This window comes from Neophocaena asiaeorientalis, unplaced genomic scaffold (genome assembly GCF_003031525.2).
Source record: "Neophocaena asiaeorientalis asiaeorientalis breed wild unplaced genomic scaffold, Neophocaena_asiaeorientalis_V1.1 scaffold65, whole genome shotgun sequence".
Lineage (NCBI taxonomy): Eukaryota > Metazoa > Chordata > Mammalia > Artiodactyla > Phocoenidae > Neophocaena > Neophocaena asiaeorientalis.
The window spans coordinates 1,580,490-1,600,398 of NW_020173215.1; the positions used below are offsets into that span (position 1 = coordinate 1,580,490).

Here is a 19,909-nt window from a genome sequence, read left to right on the forward strand (position 1 = left end):
CATAAATTATAAATTTGCTTACATATCTCTATAAATTAACTCATTCAATTGAAAGGTTATAAGAGGAATAATAGAGACCTCTGGGAGAAAGCACAGTGTTCTTCAAATTCATATTGCATTTGATTTTTTTTTTCTAGAAGGGAGACATATTCAGTTTGCAAAGATTTCACAGATCGTTAAAGAAACATTTTATCAACTAATTTCTAATCATTCAGAGTATCTGAAATGTAGCAACTCATTAGCTGCTTTTATAATTGAAAGAGGTAAGTGCAAGTACTTGGGATGTGTTCATTTGTACAAAGGCTATTAAGTAACTTAATGATCTGAACTACGCTATGGTAATATTTTAATTAACTATCTTTGCCCCTGTTGACAGTGGTGCTGCATTGATTTGAAGTGGCCCTTTCTAGTAGGTGTGGGTTATTAAACACAAAGATTCTCAAAGGTAGAGATAAAGTATACTGAATAGGAACCAATAGAGAACTGCAGAATGGTAAAATAACCTAATATTTTAATCAGTAACTGTGTTGGAGTCACTACCATCTTGAAATCTAACCCCATTATAACAAATATCGAGAGAGACTCTATAAAAATTAACATTTTCTTCACTTTCAATAATAAAAGATTAAAGTGAAAAATCATGAATCTATGTTTTTTCCTGTGAATATTATGATGTGATTCCAATTACATTTTATCTTTTATTTATCCTGTAATGTTCTAGATTGATCATTAATTAAACAGATTTGAATTTTATATTCATCTCTGAATATTATTGATGATACAAAAACAATTTGATATTTGGTTCTTAAGGATTTTTTGTGACCTAGGTGGGGAGAAGATATATATGATTTTTCAAGGGTCAACTTTAGTTTGAAATCATGGAGCATACCTCCATGCTTTATCATTCTGTCTCAAGATCACTTTGGCTATTTGGGTGTTTTTGTGTTTCCATACAAATTGTACAATTATTTGTTCCAGTTCTGTGAAAAATGTTGTTGATATTTTGATAGGGATTGCATTGAGTCTGTGGATTGCCTTGGGTAGTATGGTCATTTTAAGAATATTACTTCTTCCAGTCCTTGAGCATGGTCATGCAACTTTACTGAATTCATTTATTAGTTGTAATAGTTTTTTGGTGGAGTCTTTAAGGATTTCTGTATATAGTATGTCATCTGCAAACAGTGACAGTTTTACCTCTTCTGATCCAATTTGTTTTCCTTTTATTTCTTTTTCTTGTCTGATTACTGTGGCTAGGGCTTCCAATGCTATGTTGAATAAAAGTAGGGAGGGTGGGTATCCTTATCTTATTCCTCTGATATAAGAAGAAATGCTTTCAGCTTTTCACCATTGAGTATGATGTTGGCTGTGGGTTTGTCACATATGGCCTTTGTTATGTTGAGGTATGTTCTGTTGCTACCTACTTTGTTGAGAGTTTTTTTTTAATCATAAATGGATGTTGAATTTTGCTGAAAGCTTTTTCTTCATCTATTGAGATGAATATGCTTTTTAATTTTCAGTTTGTTAATGTGGTGTGTCACATTGATTGATTTGTGGATATTAAACCATCCTAGCATCCCCAGAATAAATCCCACTTGATTATGGTGTATGATCCTTCTTTTAATGTATTGTTGAATTTGGTTTGCTAATATTTTGCTGAAGATTTTTTTGCATCTGTGTTTTGGCATATTTGTCTGTAATTTTCTTTTTTTGTGGTATCTTTGTCTGGTTTTGGTGTCAGGGTAATGCTGGCCTTATAGAATGAGTTTGGAAGTGACCCCTCCTCTTCAATTTTTTGGAATAGTTTGAGAAGAATAGGTATTAACTCTTCTCTAAATGTTTGGTGGAAGTCACCTGTGAAGCCATCTGGTCCTGGACTTTTGTATGTTGGGAGTTTTTTAATTACTGATTCAATTTCATTGCTAGTAATTGGTCTGTTCATATTTTCTGTTTCTTCCTGGTTCAGTCTTGGGAGATTGTATGTTTCTAGGAATTTATCTGTTTCTTATAGGTTGTTAATTTTATTGGCATATAATTGTTCAGAGTAATCTCTTACGATTCTTGGTATTTCTGTGGTGTCAGTTGTAACTTCCCTTTTTTCATTTCCAATTTTATTTATGTGGGCCTTCTCTCTTTTTCTTGATGTATCTGGCTAAAGGTTTATCAATTTTGTTTCTTTTCGGAGAACCAACTCTTAGTTTCATTGATCTTTTCTATTGTTTTTTTTTATTCTCTATTTCATTTATTTCTGCTCTGATCTTTCTGATTTCTTTTCTTCTAACTTTAGGTTTTGGCTATATCTATTTTTCTTGTTCTTTGAGTTGTAAGGTTAGATGATTGATTTGAGATTTTTCTTGTTTCCTGAAGTAGACTTCTTTTTTTCTAATTTTTTTAGAAGTTTTATAGTTTATTTTATTGATTGATTGATTGATTGATTGCTGCATTGGGTCTTTGTTGCTGCATGCCAGCCCTCTCTAGTTGCGTCGAGTGGGGGCTACTCTTCATTGTGGTGTGTGGACTTCTCATTGCAGTGGCTTCTCTTGTTGCGGAGCCTGGGCTTTAGGTGTGCGTCAGTAGTTGTGGCATGTGGGCTCAGTGGTTCTGGCTCACGGGCTCTAGAGTTCAGGCTCAGTAGTTTTGGCACACAGGCTTAGTTGCTTTATGGCATGTGGGATCTTCCCAGACCAGGGCTCAAACCAGTGTCCCCTGCATTGGCAGGCAGATTCTCAACCACTGCACCACCAGGGAAGCCCTGAAGTAGACTTGTTTTAATTTCCTTCTTACATCTGCTTTTGCTACATCCCATAGGTTTTGGGTCATTGTGTTTGCAGTTTCATTTGTGTCCAGGTATTTTTTTATTTGCTTTTTGATTTCTTCAGTGATCCATTGATTGTTTAGTAACATGTTGTTTAGACTCCACCTGTTTGTGCTTTTTTGTGCTTTTGTTTCTTGTGATTGATTTCCACTTTCATAGGGTTGTGGTCGGAAAAGATGCCTTATATGATTTCAATATTCTTAAATTTATTGAGACTTATTTTGTGGCATAGCATGTGACCTGTCCTGGAGAATGTTCCACGTGCCCTTGAAAAGAATGTGTATTCTGCTATTTTGGATGAAATGTTCCATATATGTTTAATTCCATCTGGTCTGATGTGTTATCCAAAACCGGCGTTTTCTAATTGATTTTGTGTCTGGATGGTCTGGCCATTGATGTAAGTGGGGTGTAGTCCCCTACTATTACTGTATTATTGTCAGTTTCTCCTGTTACATTTATTAATATTTGCTTTATATATCTAGGTGCTCCTATGTTGAGTGCTTTACATTTACAAATGTTATATATACTTTTAGGATCGATCCCTTTATCATTGTGTAGTGTCCTCTTTTGTCTTTTTACTGTCTTTGTTTTAAAGTCTGTTTTGTCTGATAATAAGTATTGCTACTCCAGCTTTCTTTTCATTCTGTTTTCATGGAATACCTTTGTCCCCTTCACTTTCAATCTGTGTGTGTCTTTAGATCTGAAGTGAGTCTCTTGTAGGTAGTATATATGTGGATCTTGTTTTCTTCTTTTTTTTTTGCGGTACGTGGGCCTCTCACTGTTGTGGCCTCTCCCGTTGCTGAGCACAGGCTCCGGATGTGCAGGCTTAGCGGCCATGGCTCACAGGCCCAGCTGCTCTGCAGCATGTGGGATCTTCCCGGACCGGGGCATGAACCCGTGTCCCCTAGCATCGGCAGGTGGACTCTCAACCACTGCGCCACCAGGGAAGCCCGGATCTTGTTTTCTTATTCAGACACTTTATGTGTTTTGATTGGAGCTTTTAGTTCATTTACATTTAAAGTAATTATTGATAGATATATACTTATTACCATTTTGTTAACTTGTTTTCAGGTTATTTTTGTAGTTCTTTTTTGTCCCTGCTTTTGCTCTCTTCCCTTGCGATTTGATGACTGTCTTTAGTGGTTGTGTTTGGATTCCTTTCCCTCTTTTGTGTGTGTATCTGTATTATCGGTTTTATATATATATATATATATATATAGGTGAGTCTTTTAAGTTGAGGATCTCTCAAGTTCAGATGCATTCTAATCACCCTGTATTTTTACTGCCCCCAAAGGTTAATGTATTTTACATCTTTTTGGCATGTGTATCCCTTAACTACTTGTTGTGGCTATAGATGATTTTACTGCTTTTGTTTTTTAACCTTCCTACTAATTTTATAAGTGGCTGATCTATCAACTTTACTGTATGTTTGCCTTTACCAGTGAAATTTTTCCTTTCGTAATTTTCATATTTCTAATTGTGATCTTTTCTGTTTAGAGCAGTCCCTTTAACATTTCTTGTACAGCTGATTTTTTGGTGTTGAACTCATTTAGTTTTTGCTTATCTGTAAAATGTTTACCTTTCCTTCAAATCTAAATGATAACCTGGTCCGGTAGAGTATCCTCTACCGTAGGTTTTTTCCTTTCATGTAGGTTCTTTTCCTTTCATTGCTTTGAATATATTGTGCCACTCCCTTCTGGCCTGCAAAGTTTCTGCTGAAAAGTCAGCTAAAAGTCTTATAGGAGTTCCCTTGTATGTAACTAGTTGCCTTTCTCTTTCTGCTATTCTCTTGCTTTATCTTTAATATTTTCCTTTTTAATTGTAATGTGTCTTGGTTTGAACCTCTTTCAGTTCACCTTTTTGAGACTGTGTGACTCCTGGACCTGGATTTCTATTTTCTTCCCCAGGTTAGAGAAGTTTTTAGCTACTATTTCTTCAAATAAGTTCTCTGCCCCTTTCTGTCTATCTTCTCCTTCTGGGACCCCTATAATGCACATGTTAGTATGCTTGGTATTGTTTCAGAGGTGTCTTAAACTATCCTCATTTTTTAGGTTCTTTTTTTTCTCTTTAGCTTAGGTGACTTCCACCACTTAGTCTTCCAGATCGCTGATTCGTTCCTCTGTACTAGCTAATCTACTGTTGATTTTTTTAGTGTATTTTTTATTTTAGTTATTGTATTCCTCAGCTCTGTTTGGTGGTTCTTTATATTTTCTACCTCTGTGTTCATCCATTCTTCTCCTGTCTTCAGTGACCATCTTTATGATCATTATCTTGAACTCTTTAATCAGGTAGATTGCTTATCTCCACTTCATTTAGTTCTTTTTGTGAGGTTATGTCTTATTCCTTCGTTTGGAACATAATTCTCTGTCTCTTTGTATTGCCCAATTCTCTATGTGTTTATTTCTGTGTGTTAGGTAGTTCAGTTACATTTCCCCCTCTTGGAGAAGTAGCCTTCTGTAGGAGACATCCTGTGGGGCCCAGCAACACATTCTTCTCTGGTCACCAGGGCTGTATACTCTAGGGGTGCCCTCTATTTAGAATGTGTGTGCCCTTCTGTTGTGGTGAGGCCTACGACTCTGGGCATGTGGGTAGGCAGGCCTGTCCCCTGACCCAGTTGGCTATAAGACCAGACCCTGTGTGGTGGCTGTGAGCCCAGTGGAGGACAGGGTAGGCTTGCCTGCCATTTCCTCTTGCATCTTGGTGAATTTCTTCTTTTGGTTATTCCCTCTTTTTCCTACATTATCAAACTCTAGTATCTCCCTGAAACATTGCAGTTTGAGTTACAGAGAAAGAAGCTGAGCTCTTGGCTACACTACTGCCCATTATAACTCAGAACATAGATCACCATTCCAGAACTTACACTGACACTATACAATTCCCTTATATCACCCCATCCCCCACACCCATACTAGAACTTTTTGGCCAACCCAATACATTAGAGATAATAGAACATTTTTACTTTTCTCATCTAATCCTACTCCTCCAGCTGCCTTTATCTCAGTAAATGGCATCCATCCAGCTGCTAAAAATCTAAGTCATCCCTTATTTATCCCTTCCCCTAACATCTTACAATTTATCTTCAAGTCCTGTTTATTATATCCTCAAACTCTATCTCAGGTCTGATCTTCCTTTTTTTTCATTTAACCTCCATCATTTGAGTCTTAAGTCATTATCTCGGACCTGGACTACTGTAACAGAGCCCCTAATTCAGCTTCTTGGACCTTACTGGAATCCTTTACCCCACTCCTTTCGCTGCTCACTCATAATGAAACTTAAATTTCAGTTTCATAAGGAGGGATTCTGCAACTGGTCTTCATGAGGTAATCTTTCCTCCTAATATTCTTTAAATTAGCCGTGTATCTGTTTCCTTCAAAGCTTTTATTACAATTTGTGGTTTTAGTCTTTTTTTCTTCTCTCCTATTAGAAGCTTCATGAGGGCCTGTCTTAATCAGCATTTGATTCCTAGCATCTATTTCACTGCCTAGTATTTGGTAGGACCGCAACAATTTTTGTGGAATTAATGGAAGTCCTTTCTTAGGTAGTTGCAGATGTGGAACTGAACTTTGAAAGACTAAGACTAGAGATTTTCTGAAATCATCAACACAGAGGTAAACTATAGCATGAGATAGGTACTCAGAGAAGAATATTTAGAGAAAAACAATGATCTAGCAACTAGGATATAGAAAGGCCACATAGGTAGGAGGTGAAAGGAAAAAACTATCTTCTGAGCATAGAGTTTCAAAGAAATCTCAAATGGAGTACAGCAAAAAATGATTCTGTTGATTGTAGTAGAAATGTAGATAAAGTATAATATAAAACATTTGCCTTTTAAATTGTGATATTATTGAAGTAGTTTTTAAATTTTGCTTCCTAGAAGACTCTCAAACTCTTATTTGAAATTGTGGAATTATTTTTCCAACTTTTTGGTCAATATATTTTACTAACTTTAAAATGGTAAGGTAGACTTTTTCATTGAACTACCGGTGTAATTAATTCATTTAACCTACTTTCTTTTTACACCAGGCATTTACTAGATGCTCAAATAAAAGTTTGTTGAATATAAATAGGAAAAAAAATGGTAAGAAAGAGGTGGAGGTTGAACATAGGGAAGAGGAAGGTAAAAATAACCTGCTACTGTTAACCTTTTCTTTCAGCTGGACAGCGTGAAGTTGTAGCTATAGGCACAGGTGAATACAATTATAGTCAGTGCATTAAGCCAAATGGAAGAGTGTTGCATGATACTCATGCTGTTGTTACGGCAAGGAGATCTCTCCTTAGGTAAGGTAACAAATATATTTAATTAAATATATTAAATATATATAAATATATCTGTTAATATTTAACAGATATATTTAATGCCATCAAATATTAATGCTCTTAGCCTAAAGCAATCACATATATATGTCTTTATTTACAAATGGAATTTTACTCATCATTGAGCTAAGGGTATGGCAGTCTCTTACTTATCCAAGCCATCTGATATTTTCCTGTCACTTTTGGAACCTTATGGTAATTTCAGTGTCTAGCCTATGAATTTTAGTGGCTTCTATTATCAAGAGCTTATGAACTCAGTTTTAAGAGTCATACAACCTTTTTTTTAAGAGAAAAATACTGTCTTTATTACTGATAAAAGTAATTGGAGAGTATAGCTTTAGATCTGGACCAAGTAGGCTTGGTAATATTTCACCCCTGAATTAGTCATACTTATCCAAAGGCAGAAATCAATGAGTTTCCACTCATGAGGTCTGTACAATGTTCACGATATAGCAGAGTGTCGATAAAGTATTTTTTAGGCTGGCAGATCTCAGAGAGAAAGAGAGAAAGGGGCTAAAGTGAGGATGCCTAGTTTCTTTTTCCAAACTTATCAGTCACTCTGCTCCTTGTAAGAGGCATAATTAGCAGATAGTAGAGAAATAAACCAAGAATGTTAATCTTTGGAATTCCTTTTCTGTAAAAACATGAAAAGTGGGACATGAGCATTACCTCCTGCAGTAGTTACCAGCTTTTGTTCTCTTAAGTCACTAAGTTTACTTTTTATAAAACATTTTTAATCGAATTTTTCAAACAAAAGTGAGAATCAGATAATTAATTCCATCATTCAGTTGTCAGCATTCTGATACCAATACCCGATGATCATATCCAATTATTAGCATATCCAGTTATTAGGATTCTGTTGATCTTATTTAATTTATGCACCCTCACTTTTTGTTGGTGGTATTTCTTTACTGGAGTATTTTAAAACAAATTTACATGTATTATTTTATCGGAAAAACTTAAGTATATATCTCTAATAATAAGGAAAGAATCCTATAATCTTAAAAGGAAAGATTTTGGGAAGTCCATGAAGGTAATGCAACTAATTGTCCTCCCATCCCCCTTGGTGCTTAGTGAATTATTTGACACCTTTAAAACTACCTCTTTGTGTTTATTTCTTGTCATGCTTGGCACTGTCATTTATACTGGTGCTTAATATTTTATTATATATTTCTGATGATAGGATTAAAATCGTGGTTTTTTAAATAAGCAAAATAGTATTTGTCCTCTGATTTGATTAGTAGTTTCAGGAAATCTATTTCACTTCTTAATTTAACTTACAGGCTTTGTTATGTTATTCCTACGCTCTTGTGTTTTTGTCTTCAGAACCACTAAGCAGTGGGAACCACAGTTGTGGTCTGCCTGTTTTGGCATGGAAGGGAAAATAGAAGTAAAGCAGAAAATTGATACTTCACCTAGGAGGCTGGGAGCAGAGCTGTCTAAGAAAGAAGGGAGGAATCAGTAGAGAAATGGGTCTTTTGCAGAAAATGATAGTTGAGTACTTTAATGTGAAATGAGAGTGGAGTGGTAGTCGAGGAATGATGCTTTAAGGCAGGTCACTGGGCAGACTGGGCTCTAACTGAAGACTTATCAAGGGACTTAATTCTTCATTAAGTAAGGCTAAGATTATTTTACAAGTTCCTATCAATATCAAAACTTTTGGCATATAGGGACATTGTTCATAACATGAATATAATGTTTGTTTAAGATACTTCATTTTAAAATTTTCTTACTTGATTAAGCTCTATCTCATTAATTTTAGGTACTTTTATAGACAACTTCTACTCTTCTATAGCAAAAATCCTGCTGTGTTGGAAAAATCAATATTTTGTACAGAACCAGCTTCTAATCTACTCACTCTCAAGCAGAATATCAACATTTATCTCTATATGAACCAGTTGCCTAAAGGATCAGCCCAGATTAAGTCACAATTGTAAGTATTATGGAAGCTGTTTTTGAAGGAATCTAGGATGGCCATATCATGCATTCTGAATCCATACAACAAAAGAACAAGTAAATTCATATCTATCCATATTCTTCCTCCAGCCTTGAGGTGTTATTTGTAGGCTGCAAGAGCCTGAAGGCTGAAAGACCACAAATTCTTTCTCCTTCCCTCCACTCAGTCTGGTCCATTACTACTACTTAAGTATTCCATGTACTTCACTGCTCTCTTTTTGATGCTGTTGAAAATCTTCTATTCCTTTCTAGTTGTAATACTTCATAAACTTTAGGAAGTATGGATTTATACACTCTTCACGTACTAACACAGGAGTTAAGGAATGCAGTCTATTCTTCTGGTCAGTCTGTGGCCAAAACTTCATTATCTTGATGAATGGGTAGCATCAGTTAGCATGAAGTTTGAACAACACAGGCAAGCACAAAAAAGAAAGTAAAATTCACTTCAATCCAACCATCTAGAGATAACTGCGGTTTATAGTTTGTTTAAAAGCCTTCCAGTAACACCTTTGAAAACAAGGGTGAGTGTTTCTCTTGAGAGAAACCTCAAGAAAAATAATTTTAGATTTTACTGTTTTAACATATTTTGTTGGAGGTGAATCTTGGATATAAATTGTCAGTTTTCTTTTTTTCATTCTCTAATTTTGTAGTGTTTAAAAATTTTAATATGGAGAAAGGAAATAACTCACAAACTATGGCAGGGACAAAAATTAGGTTTTCATTTGATTTTAAGGGACATAAAGAATGGCAATAATATGAAATTTATCCTTGCTGGAAGCTCTAAATATGGTTAATTTCTGTTTGGTTTTAATTTTGTGGAATGAAGTCACTCCATCCTACCTTGCTTTGGGTTTGCATCTATTTCTGTTACTGGAATTAAATGTACACTGGCAAGTTAAATATGTTTGAGAACAGTTCTTAGGTACATGCAGATTTTACTTTGTCAGCTTTGGGTTTTGGTTTTTTTTTAACATCTTTATTGGAGTATAATTGCTTTGCAATGATGTGTTAGTTTCTGCTTCATAACAAAGTGAATCAGTTATACTATATACCTATGTCCCCATACCTCTTCCCTCTTGCCTCTCCCTTCCTCCCACCCTCCCTATCCCACCCCTCTAGCTGGCCGCATAGCACAGGGAGGTCAGCTCGGGGCTTTGGTTTTTAAAGGGAGAAACTTTCTTTTCTTTCTCTAGGCGTCTTAATCCACGTTCTGTGTCTGCATTTGAAGCCCATGAAGAGCTGAGTCTCCATGTGGCTGTTGAAGGCAAAATTCATCTGACTGTCTACTGCCCTGCAGATGTTGTTAATAGAATAAGCAGCATGGCCTCAAGTGACAAACTGATGAGATGGGGAGTGCTTGGTGTACAGGGAGCATTGCTGAGTCAGTTTATACAGCCAGTTTATATCAGCAATATACTTGTTGGTGAGTTGGATTACAGTACCTCTTGGCCTCTTTCACTAAGTCATTTCACTATATTTTATTTACCAGTGTAAAATCACAATTTGCATGTATGAAGCTTTACTTAAGGTAAAATTCAGATCCACTGTTTTGTTGAGGTTTTCATTTCATGGTAACCGGTCATCACATTTAGTATAATATGACTTTTGCCATCTTAACAGGAGGCTAATAAGAGTCAATATTTTATGTTAGGCAATTACATGTATTCTGTCTTGAATGTATACTTTTGTTTGTACAGTATTCAATTTTTCCCTTTCTTTTGGAAGAAGATGCTTCTTTGAACTTATCAAATTTACAAGCTTATATTTAGTTATTCCTGAAATAAAAAATATTAAATGCCCATTTTGGTTCTTTCTTACTTTTATGCTTTTTTTATACATTTGGTTATGATTTGGATCCTTTTGATTTGTGAAGTGAGTGGGAAGTAACTAGAACACAAATAATGTGAACTAGTGATTTATTTCTTTCTTTGGTAGGGGCTATTATAGAATGCTGTATTTATATTTGAATGGTTTTCCAGATATTATCCCATTGACAGACATTTTGGGCACTCAATTCTATAGTTTTCATAAAGCCCTAAGAGTTTCAAAGCTTCAGTTACCCTTGGGAAACAATTTAAATACTACCATTACTTGGCTGTTCTTTGTTTACTGCTAATTTTTCATAATGATGGCCCATATGCAAGCTTTGGATCCTTGCATGAGAAGTAGTTTTACTTTTAGAAAGTGCTGTTTCTTTTATTCTTGCGGTTTTTTGTTGTTGTTGTTCTATATATTTTATACCCATTTCTTTAGGAATTTCTCCTATAGACAGTATTTTTTCAGTTCCATATATATACAAAATATTTTATTTTCTTCCCATTTTTGTTTGGTTTGGCTTTAATAAATGATAAAAAGGAAATAGTAATTATTTATTTTTCTAATATTAAGCTTATTTTCTTTGTTTAGGAAACCTATTACTTGGTTCACAATTCAAAAGATTCAAAAGGGTATTCAGTCAAGTCTTCCTTCTATCCTAGGGCCCTAGGAACCCATTTTACCTCTGTGGCATCCATTGTTACTAGTTTGTTTTTCTTTCCAAAGGTAGTTTATGCTTATAAAAGTATATGCATATTTTTTTGTATTTTACACCAGTGGGATCATACAATTCATACTTTTCTGCACCTTGCTCTTTTCATTTAACAAAGTGTCTTGGAAATTTTTCCATATGAGTATATGAAGAATTTTTCATTATTATAATTCATAACTCTCTGTATGGTATTTCTTTGTACAAACGTATTATAATTTATTTAACCAGTTGTGGGTTAATGGAACTTTAGATTGTTTTTAATCTTTTGCAGCTACCAAATGCTATCATGAATCATGACCTTATTACATTTGTTATTGACACATGTAAAATATATCTATATAAAATGAATTCCTAGAAGTAGAGTTGCAGGTCAAAGAGGTATGCATTTGCAATTTTGTAAACTATTACCAAGTTACCCTCCAAATCATATTCTCACTAGCAATATTTGAGAGTGCCTGTTTGCTCACACCCTAAAAAGTGGTTATTTCTAACTCTTTTTCCAAATATTTATTCTTGTAGATGATTTATTTCTTAGATTTAACTTGGATACCAAAATTATGCTTTATGATGTTTTCTTTTAGTCAGTTCAGATACTCTCTCAGACATTTCAAACTTTTCTCAATCTTCTTTAGGAAAGGCAATTTTTGTTCTTGATAAATGTCTACAAAATGTCTAATAAATGTCTGTGCATTCTCTAGAGTCACAGTTTGGCATGCAAGGCTTTCTTTGACTTTTGTGAAGAAAGATATTTTACAGTTTGCCTTTTGTATGACATAACTCTGTACTATATTTAGTTTCTTAAAAGGGTAGAATCTTAGATTCCTTTAGAATTATTTAGTATTTAGTGGTTTGGACAGGGGCTTAAAAATTAGATCTCATCATTTTGCCTGTCATCTTGCACGTAGCAGTAGGAATACCAAGTAGCAATAAAAATACTATAAAACTTGGTAAAATTGCTTCTGATCTCTTTCTTTGCATCTTTATGGAACATATCTAAATTAATTGGTGTTCTGTCTGGCATAACCTAAACAGATTTTAATGTTTGTTAAAAATGCAGATTTCTCAGCCTCTTAAGATCTGTACTGTATGTCTGGGGGATAGCCCCAGGAATATATGTTTTAAAAGAGCACCACCAGGTGATTCTGATACAGATGATTTGAATGGCTCACATTGAGAAATACTCAGAGTGTCTGTATACTTAAAAGTGTGATATGTACAGCTAAAAGAATCTTAAAGAGTTTATTGAACTAGTCGTGTAGTACAGCTTCTCACTTATTATACAAACTCTTACTTTTTATTTCACATTGGAGTATAGTTGATTAGCAATGTTGTGATAGTTCCCATTGTACAGCAAAGTGATTCAGTTACACATTTTCCCGTTTAGGTTGTTACATAATATTGAGCAGAGTCCCCTTTGCTATACAGTAGGTCCTTGTTGATTATCCATTTTAAATACAGCAGTGTGTACATGTCAATCCCAAACTCCCTAACTATTCCTTTCCCCCACCCTTCCCCCCTGGTAATCATAAGTTTGTTCTCTAAGTCTGTGAGTCTGTTTCCGTTTTGTAAATAAGTTCATTTGTATCATTCCTTTTCAGATTTCGCATATAAGTGATATAATGCGATATTTCTCTTTCTCTGTCAAACTTACTTCACTCAGTATGACAATCTCTAGGTCTGTCCATGTTGCTGCAAATGGCATTATTTCATTCTTTTTAATGGCTGAGTAATATTCCATTGTATGTATGTACGACATCTTCTTTTTCCATTCCTCTGTTGATGGACATTTAGGTTGCTTCCATGTCTTGGCTATCGTAAACAGTGCTGCAGTGAACATTGGGGTGCATGTGTCCTTTCAGACCATGTTCTTCTCCAGATATATGCCCAGGAGTGGGATTACGGATCATATGGTAGCTCTATTTTTAGTTTAGTTTAGTTTTGTTTTTTAAAATTATTTATTTATTTATTAGCTGTGTCGGGTCTTAGTTGCAGCATGCGGGATCTAGTTCCCTGACCAGGGATCAAACCTGGGCCCCCTGCACTGGGAGTGCAGAATCTTAGCCACTGGACCACTAGGGAAGTCCCTATTTTTAGTTTTTTAAGGAACTTCGATACTGTTCTCCATAGTGGCTGTACCAATTTACATTCCCACCAACAGTGTAGGAGGGTTCCCTTCCCTCCACACCCTCTCCAGCATTTATTGTTTGTGGATTTTTTTATGATAGCCATTTTGACTGGTGTGAGGTGATATCTCATTGTAGTTTTGATTTGCGTTTCTCTAGTAATTAGCGATGTTGAACATCTTTTCATGTGCCTCTTGGCCATCTGTATGTCTTCGCAAACTCTTTTTATGCCATTTCTGATAGAGGATCATCTAACCCTACCTTAAAAGGATCCAATAATGTGGAGTATAAGATTTAAAGACAATCTATTCCATTAATTGATAGCTCCAATTGTTTTTAAAAATTACTCTTTAGAATTGAAATTTGTTTCCCTTTAATTCTGAACTAAATGACAATGCAGATTAAATCTAATTATTTGATGATAATGACCTTGTCCCCTTTTCTCTTAAGTCTTATGAAATCTTTTGCAAATCTTTATTTTGATGCTTAAAAAACCTAAGATATTTTAGTAGATCAATTAAAAATGGAGAGATTATTATAAGACTTCATTTAACTTTTCAAAAACTTTTTGGAGGGCTTCCCTGGTGGCACAGTGGTTGAGAGTCCGCCTGCCGATACAGGGGACACGGGTTCGTACACTGGTCTGGGAAGATCCCACGTGCCGCGGAGCTGCTGGGCCCGTGAGCTGAGCCTGCGCGTCCAGAGCCTGTGCTCCACAACGGGCAGTTTTTGGAAACTAATTTTATACTGTAGATGTTCTCAGATAATTCATTTTGTCATTTTATGGTGATAGTCTTCCTTTTTTAAGAAAAATGTCTTAAACTTGCACTATAAAAAGGCACTATTATTTGTATAGAAAATAATCCAGAGTAATCTGGAAAAAAATTCATTTTGCTTAGTTATTAAAAGAGCTGGATTTATATTCGTTTTCAAGCCTTTTAAGGTGTATTTGCAAATTTGTTATCCTGTTAAGATAAAGTTTTCTGAATAAATACCTCAAGAATGTTTATCCAGAGGTGTTTCCATTCAGGAGTCCTTTTCAATACGCTAATTTGAATTGTACAATTCCATTATAGGGAATACTAAATTCTGATTCCCTCTTAGTGAAGGAATCTATTTTCAACATAGTTCATGAACTTTTAAGAAGCATGTGATAACCTTAGAGATTCTGTTGTTCATTTCTTTCTTTTTTTTTGTTTTCAGGTCAGTAATAAGAGGTTTAGAATGTTAATAAAAATACGTGCCCAAAATCATTCAGTTTGCCTGCTGGCAGAGCCTGGACTCATACTCAGTTTTCATAACTTCTCATGCTTCTGCCTTTTGTATTAAATTGAGCTCTGACAGCTTTGTCTGAGCCCAGCCAGTGACTAGAATCCCACTATTGTGTCTGCTAAACTTGACACTCTTGAAAGGCAGGTGCTTTGCGACACTCATCTTGGTCTGGTTTGTACCAGGAGGTCAATAAATGTTTCATGGATAAATGCTTTGAGTCAGCATGTTTTATTTTTTTTAAATGCTTTTATTTTTCTTCTTAATACCAATTCTGCTGCCTGGAAAACTTGAAAAATAAATTTTAACTATTATTCTTTACTCTTGTTGCACTTCAGGTTCACCTGGATAGCTTTTAAAATAATATGGGAATGGCATTAGTATTAATATCTCCATCCTTACTGATTCTAATGTGTATCCAGAATTGATGATTACTGCTCTCTGATAATCTGATCTTTTATGTTCCTTTTTCATCAGGTGTTTATTGAGCCATCTACTATATGCTAGGTGCTGTGCACTGTTAAATAACTCTCAGGGGCACCATTCACATAAAATATAGAATGAGAATTAAGAATACAAAGATAAGATGCTTCTGCCTTCACGTCTTCTCCTATTTAGACATGATTTGTGTTTCACAGGAGCATGATTTGTTTTCTCCAGATGTTCTGTAATTTGTGGGTGGCGGTGTTAAAATGTAATGCCTCAGACTAAATATGATGTTTCAGACATGATATGAGCAGTGCATAGCTCTATAATAATGCTGAATTCTTTGACTTAGACACTGTATTTTTATTAATGCAGCTTCCGTTTGTATGGGCACACCTCAAAGATATTGTGGGTTCAGTTCCAGACCACCATAATAAAGTCAATATCACAATAAAGTGAATCACACGAAGTTTTTGGTTTCCCAGTGCACATAAAAGTTATGTTTACACTATACTATATGTTAAGTGTGCAATAGCGTTATGTCTAAAACAAAGCAACGTACTTACCTTAATTTAAAAGTACTTTATTGCTGAAAAAGGCTAAACATCATCTGACAACACAAGGTTGCCAGAAACCTTCAATTTGTAAAAATCATCATATCTGCAAAGTGCAATATAGCAAAGTTCAATAAATTGAGGTATGCCTTCATTACTTGTTTCAGCAGCTGTTTCTGTTCACTTATATTAACTTATGGTAGACTAAGGTCCTGAGAACTTTTCTTTTTTTTTTTAAATTTAATTTATTGTTTTATACAGCAGGTTCTTATTAGTTATCTATTTTATACATATTTAGTATATATATATCAATCCCATCTGAGACCTATTCATGCAGAAAAGTTCTCAGGTCAGGTTTGCTATAGTCTTTACTAAGATTTAACCTTTGCCTTTAATCTTTGAGTTTTATGTTATTATTTCAAATCATTTTAGATGAATCAAATCGAAATTATGTGATATAATTTTAGAGATATATTTTCCCGGGAACAGGATTTAGCCTCAAGATAAAATTAAAATCATACCTCAGGTATAGCTAATAATTAAAGCATACATATATAAATGGAGAAAGTAAAATTTCTAATAAAATATTAATATACTTGATTTTTTTCTATTAAATTTTATACCACCACATTAAAACATCTAGGTGAAACAATTTGATGTTTAGAGAATCTTAACGTGGAGTTACTGGTAGGTTTTTATTTTTCTTTTTCCAAATGTTATCTTGCTGTTTTAGGCACAACCAATGTCATTATCTTATTACAGTGTCTTAGTCTGTTTGGGCTGCTACCAAAAAACAAAAGAATACCATAGACTGCATGGATTAAACAATAAACTTTTATTTCTCACGGTTCTGGGGGCTGGGAAGTCCAAGATCAAAGGGCTGAGAGATTCATTATCTGTTGAGGACCTGCTTTCTGCTTCATAGATGACTGTTCTCAGTATGTCCTCCTATGGTGGGAGGGGTTAGGGTCTCTTATATCATAAGGGCACCAATTCCATTCATATCATAAGGGCACCAATTCCATTCATGAGAGCTCTGACCCTCATAACTTAATCACCTTGCAAAGGCCTCACCTCGAAATACCATCACATTGGGGATCAGGTTTCAGTATATGAATTTTGTGGGGACACAGTCTGTAGTACAGTGTGTAATACGTAACATTTTTTTTTTAACCCATGTTTTCTGTTCGTTATAGATACAATGACTATTCTACAGAACTTATTTCTTCTTTTTTCCTATGTCTAAGTATATCTTTAACTTAACTAGCTTGCATTAGTCAGTATCTCTTGATTTGGAACATTGAAAGGAGTGCTTAGAAAAAGAGTGTCAGAAGCAACTCATGTTCTTTTTACATCATTTTCTAGTTCCCAAATAATCATAGTGAGTGTAAGCCCAGTAGCCATCTCAACAGTTCCAGTGATGTGAAAACAAAACTTTATCTGTGAAATATGTCTACTGGTATATAAAGATTCTCTTGTTGTGAGAACTTCAGACCCTCTAAGGAGGAAAGAGATCTGCTTTGGAATTATTAATTTTTAAATAGGAATGACTGTTCCCTAACTTCTATTTTAAGTTTGACGCAGCCCATTTTCTTATACTAATCATCTTTTTGAGCTTTCTTCTTCAACAGTAATTTTAACTGAGAACTCAAAGCTTTTGGCATTGGCCACAGTTATAATCAGAAACGGTCATTCTTTAAAGTACTTCATGTTGTGAAACTAAGCCATGTGGTACTGGAACAGTTCCAAGCTGTGGCTCTCAGATGTGGAAAAATAACACACTTTAACCAGCTATTTCTCAGCTACATATATCTGCTACATTATGTGCTGGTTTCATGCTGTAATCTTAGAAATCAAGACAGAATGAGCCAGTTCTCTCTGGCAGAACCCTGTAAAAGTACTGATTTGTTTCTGGTCAGGTCTGGCTTTTTGCTTTTATTCACTGGAATGTCAATTCATTATTTTCTGTAGAAGATTCTTTTTTGGATGGAAATTCTGACTGTTATTACCTTGTCTTGATTCTGGTAAAGAGTATAGAAGTAGCTACTAAGAGAGTAGAAGTCAGAAAGAGAAGGTTGCAAGATACAGGATAAAGAAGTGAACTATTTACGATTAAACTTTTATTTATATCGTTTTTTTTCAGTATAGTCTTTTCATATTGAACTTCTGAGTATTTACTTTGTTTTTGCTTTGTAGGTGATGGGAATTGCAGTGATACTAGAGGCTTAGAAATTGCTATAAAGCAACGTGTTGATGATGCACTCACTTCAAAACTTCCAATGTTTTACTTGGTCAACAGACCTCATATTAGTTTAGTACCTTCTGCATATCCATGTCAAACAAACTTGGAATATAAATTCCTGAGTCTGAATTGGGCACAAGGGGACATTTCTTTGGAGATTGTGGATGGCCTAACTGGGAAGACCACCGAAAGGTTAGCGTCACTAATTTCTTCAAAAATCACATATTAAGCAAAACAATACATTTTAATATGATTTTTAAAAACTATCTTGTTTTTTGAATACAATTTTTTGAGTTGTGATTAATAATAATAATAGTTATCAAGTGTGACTATGTTGCAGGCATTGTACTAATTAAAAAACTTTTTTTTCTTGAGAACACAGGCCTGGAGAAGTTATATAATTTACCAAAGTTACATAATAAATGGTAGAGCCAGCATTCAAAATCAGTCTCCAGATCCTTTGTTTCTCTAGTGATAATTAGCAAATAATGTATTTGTTTTAAAAATTCAGTTTTTCCTACTGAATCTGAATGTCTGGATTTAGGGCTCCAGAATCTGTATTTTTGACAACTTTCCCAAATATTATTTATGTACACTTGAGTGTGAGAACTATTGTACTATGTTATACTGCTTTCTTATAAAAACCTTGTGGGTTAGGTGATATTGTTTTTTTTACAGGTAAAGAAACTGAGATTCAAGCTAGTTTAAATATCTTGCTTAAAGTCACCCAACTATTAAGTGACACAGTAGGATTCTGATCTGGGCATTTTATTTCCAAAGCCTTTGTTCTTAGCCATAATACATTATGCCTTTTAGACATTTCTTTGTAATATTCCTGTCATTGATTATCAAGTAAAACTAAAATCCTCCTTTTAGTGTGAAAATACATTTATAATGTGGTAATGAATAATGTTAAAAGTTTAAGTGCCTAAATTTGCTTTCTTTGTGAAAGACAGATTTAAATTAAGATCACATACAAATGTTTCTTGGTATGAACTCAGTCAAGCATACTATTGATTATTTCAACTAGGATGAACTATACTACTTATGCATTGAGTCAGCGTTAAGAAGTGTATTTCTGTTAATAACAGACTACACACATACAAACAAAACAAGTCTTCTGCGGAAGACATTAAAAAACTGTTTACTGAGGGACTTCCTGGTGCTCCAGTGGTTAAGACTCCATGCTTCCAATGTGGGGGGCATGGGTTTGATCCCTGGTCAGGGAACTAATATACCCCATATGCCTCATGGCAAGGCCAAAAAAAAATAAGAAAACTGTTTACTGAAAACATAGTAGTATAACAAAGATGAAATTAATGTAAAATGAGCTTAACTCATTTATTATGGCTAAGTGTTTGCCAGGTGATTGCAAAGAAAGCAGATATGATCTGATTATTCATCCCCAAAGCATTACATAAGGCAAAGGACACTTTAGCAATATAATCCACGAAGAAGAACAGTTCTGAGTAACTGCAGCAAATAACATAGTATCAACCTTCATAAAGCAGAAATTACAGAAAATAAAAGGATAAATAGAAATACACTATTAGTTGAGGCAATAATTCACCTCTTTCAGTTCCTAGTAGATTGAGTAAACAAAACAATAAGCAAGAATATAACAGTCTTAAATAACAATAAGGTAGATTTGATTAATTTCTTTAAAACTCTGTACCATAAAATATA

At 34.6% G+C, this 19,909-nt stretch overlaps 1 protein-coding gene across 2 annotated transcripts in view; it reads left to right on the top strand.

Moving 5' to 3' along the window:
- ADAD1 (adenosine deaminase domain containing 1) overlaps nucleotides 1-19,909 on the top strand; it is a 44,784-nt gene that overhangs the window by 12,689 nt on the left and 12,186 nt on the right. Inside the window, exons 5-9 of one of the 2 annotated variants that reach the window (XM_024745167.1) lie at nucleotides 137-263; nucleotides 6,967-7,090; nucleotides 8,889-9,059; nucleotides 10,276-10,505; nucleotides 18,178-18,415. In XM_024745167.1, the coding sequence (XP_024600935.1) occupies nucleotides 137-263; nucleotides 6,967-7,090; nucleotides 8,889-9,059; nucleotides 10,276-10,505; nucleotides 18,178-18,415 (890 nt within the window). The remainder of the gene's footprint in view (nucleotides 1-136; nucleotides 264-6,966; nucleotides 7,091-8,888; nucleotides 9,060-10,275; nucleotides 10,506-18,177; nucleotides 18,416-19,909) is intronic. The other variant, XM_024745168.1, reaches the window with a different exon arrangement.